Source organism: Myotis davidii, unplaced genomic scaffold (genome assembly GCF_000327345.1).
Source record: "Myotis davidii unplaced genomic scaffold, ASM32734v1 scaffold609, whole genome shotgun sequence".
NCBI lineage: Eukaryota > Metazoa > Chordata > Mammalia > Chiroptera > Vespertilionidae > Myotis > Myotis davidii.
Genome location: NW_006300164.1, coordinates 734,713 through 735,861, shown reverse-complemented (window position 1 = coordinate 735,861; position 1,149 = coordinate 734,713). Strand labels below are relative to the sequence as shown.

Here is a 1,149-nt window from a genome sequence, read left to right as displayed (position 1 = left end):
CCGCGGCCTCCACCCCCGCGGCCCAGCAGCCTGACCTGGCCTCTCCCTGGCCCCCAGCCACAGTGATCCCAGCTGCTGGGGGACAGGTCCCTGTGGCCCTCTCAGGTCACCCCTCCCCCCCTTGTGGGCACAGCCCAGGCCGGGCAGCCAGTCTGCCTGTGGCCCTCACACTCCTGGGCCACCACCTCCCTGCTCAGTCCTGGCCCTAACTCGGGGCCCAGACGCCGAGGCGGGAGCCCGGGCCTTTTGTGTTGGCCGTTTAAGAGGGCACCTGTATTTCCAGATTTCTTTTCCCTGGCAGTCAATAATCCTGCTGCTTTTCTCAGCCAGATGTTATGTGGGTACCTTTTTCACTGATCCCCTCCACGGCCTCTAGGTAGTCGTCCCGCAACCTGGGAGCAGGCCCGGCCTCAGTCCGGTGGGCGCACGGCCCCTCCAGGGGCAGACCCTGGGGTGCTCACCCCTAAGGGCTGAGGCCGGCCTGGGGGTGGGGCCTGGGGTGGGTCAGCGTGGGGCAGGGCAGTGCCTTCCGCTTCCCAAACAGGGTGGTCCCTTCCCACCGGCCTGAGCCCTGGAGGGCGGCTCCCTCCTCCCCTCTCCCTGGGGTGCCTGGGTTCCCCACACCCTGAGGGCTGCTGCACAGTAGGGAACCCGCGGAGGGAGCCCAGGTGTCCTGGCGCCCTCTCCCCAGAGGGGACTCGCGGGGCTGCACCCGCTCCTCCTCGGGGAGGGAGCTGGGCCCGCAGCCTGACCCAGACCCCCGCTCGGCACCGGCTCAGGCGGCCAGGCCCTGCCCTGGCACGTGCTGTGCTGAAAGGAACTGCGTCCCACGGGCGCCCGGGGGCTGGGACGGCGGAGCGGCCTCACCGCGCGTCCTGCCGCCGGCCCTGGATCCACTGCTTCAGCAGGTACTCGTAGTAGCTGTCGGCCCTGGCGCCCAGGGTGAACACGCCCCCGTGGGTGAAGAGGCCGCTGTGCGTGTTGATGAACATGGGCACCAGCCCGTCCTTCTTGCCCGACAGGGAGTGGACGTGCCGGGTCACCTCCTCCGCAGCCTCCTGGGCAGGCGGGGAGGGGGGTGAGCAAGGGCGCCGGGCAGCCAGAGGGCTTGGTGCCCTCTGCCCTGACCATCCGTTCCCCGGGCAGCAA

At 70.1% G+C, this 1,149-nt stretch overlaps 1 protein-coding gene across 1 annotated transcript in view; it reads right to left on the bottom strand.

Moving 5' to 3' along the window:
- Positions 1–1,149, bottom strand: part of MAN1B1 (mannosidase alpha class 1B member 1) — an 8,019-nt gene that overhangs the window by 1,489 nt on the left and 5,381 nt on the right. The window contains 2 exon segments of the mRNA XM_015572343.1: positions 355–392; positions 868–1,148. Of these exon segments, the coding sequence (XP_015427829.1) occupies positions 355–392; positions 868–1,148 (319 nt within the window).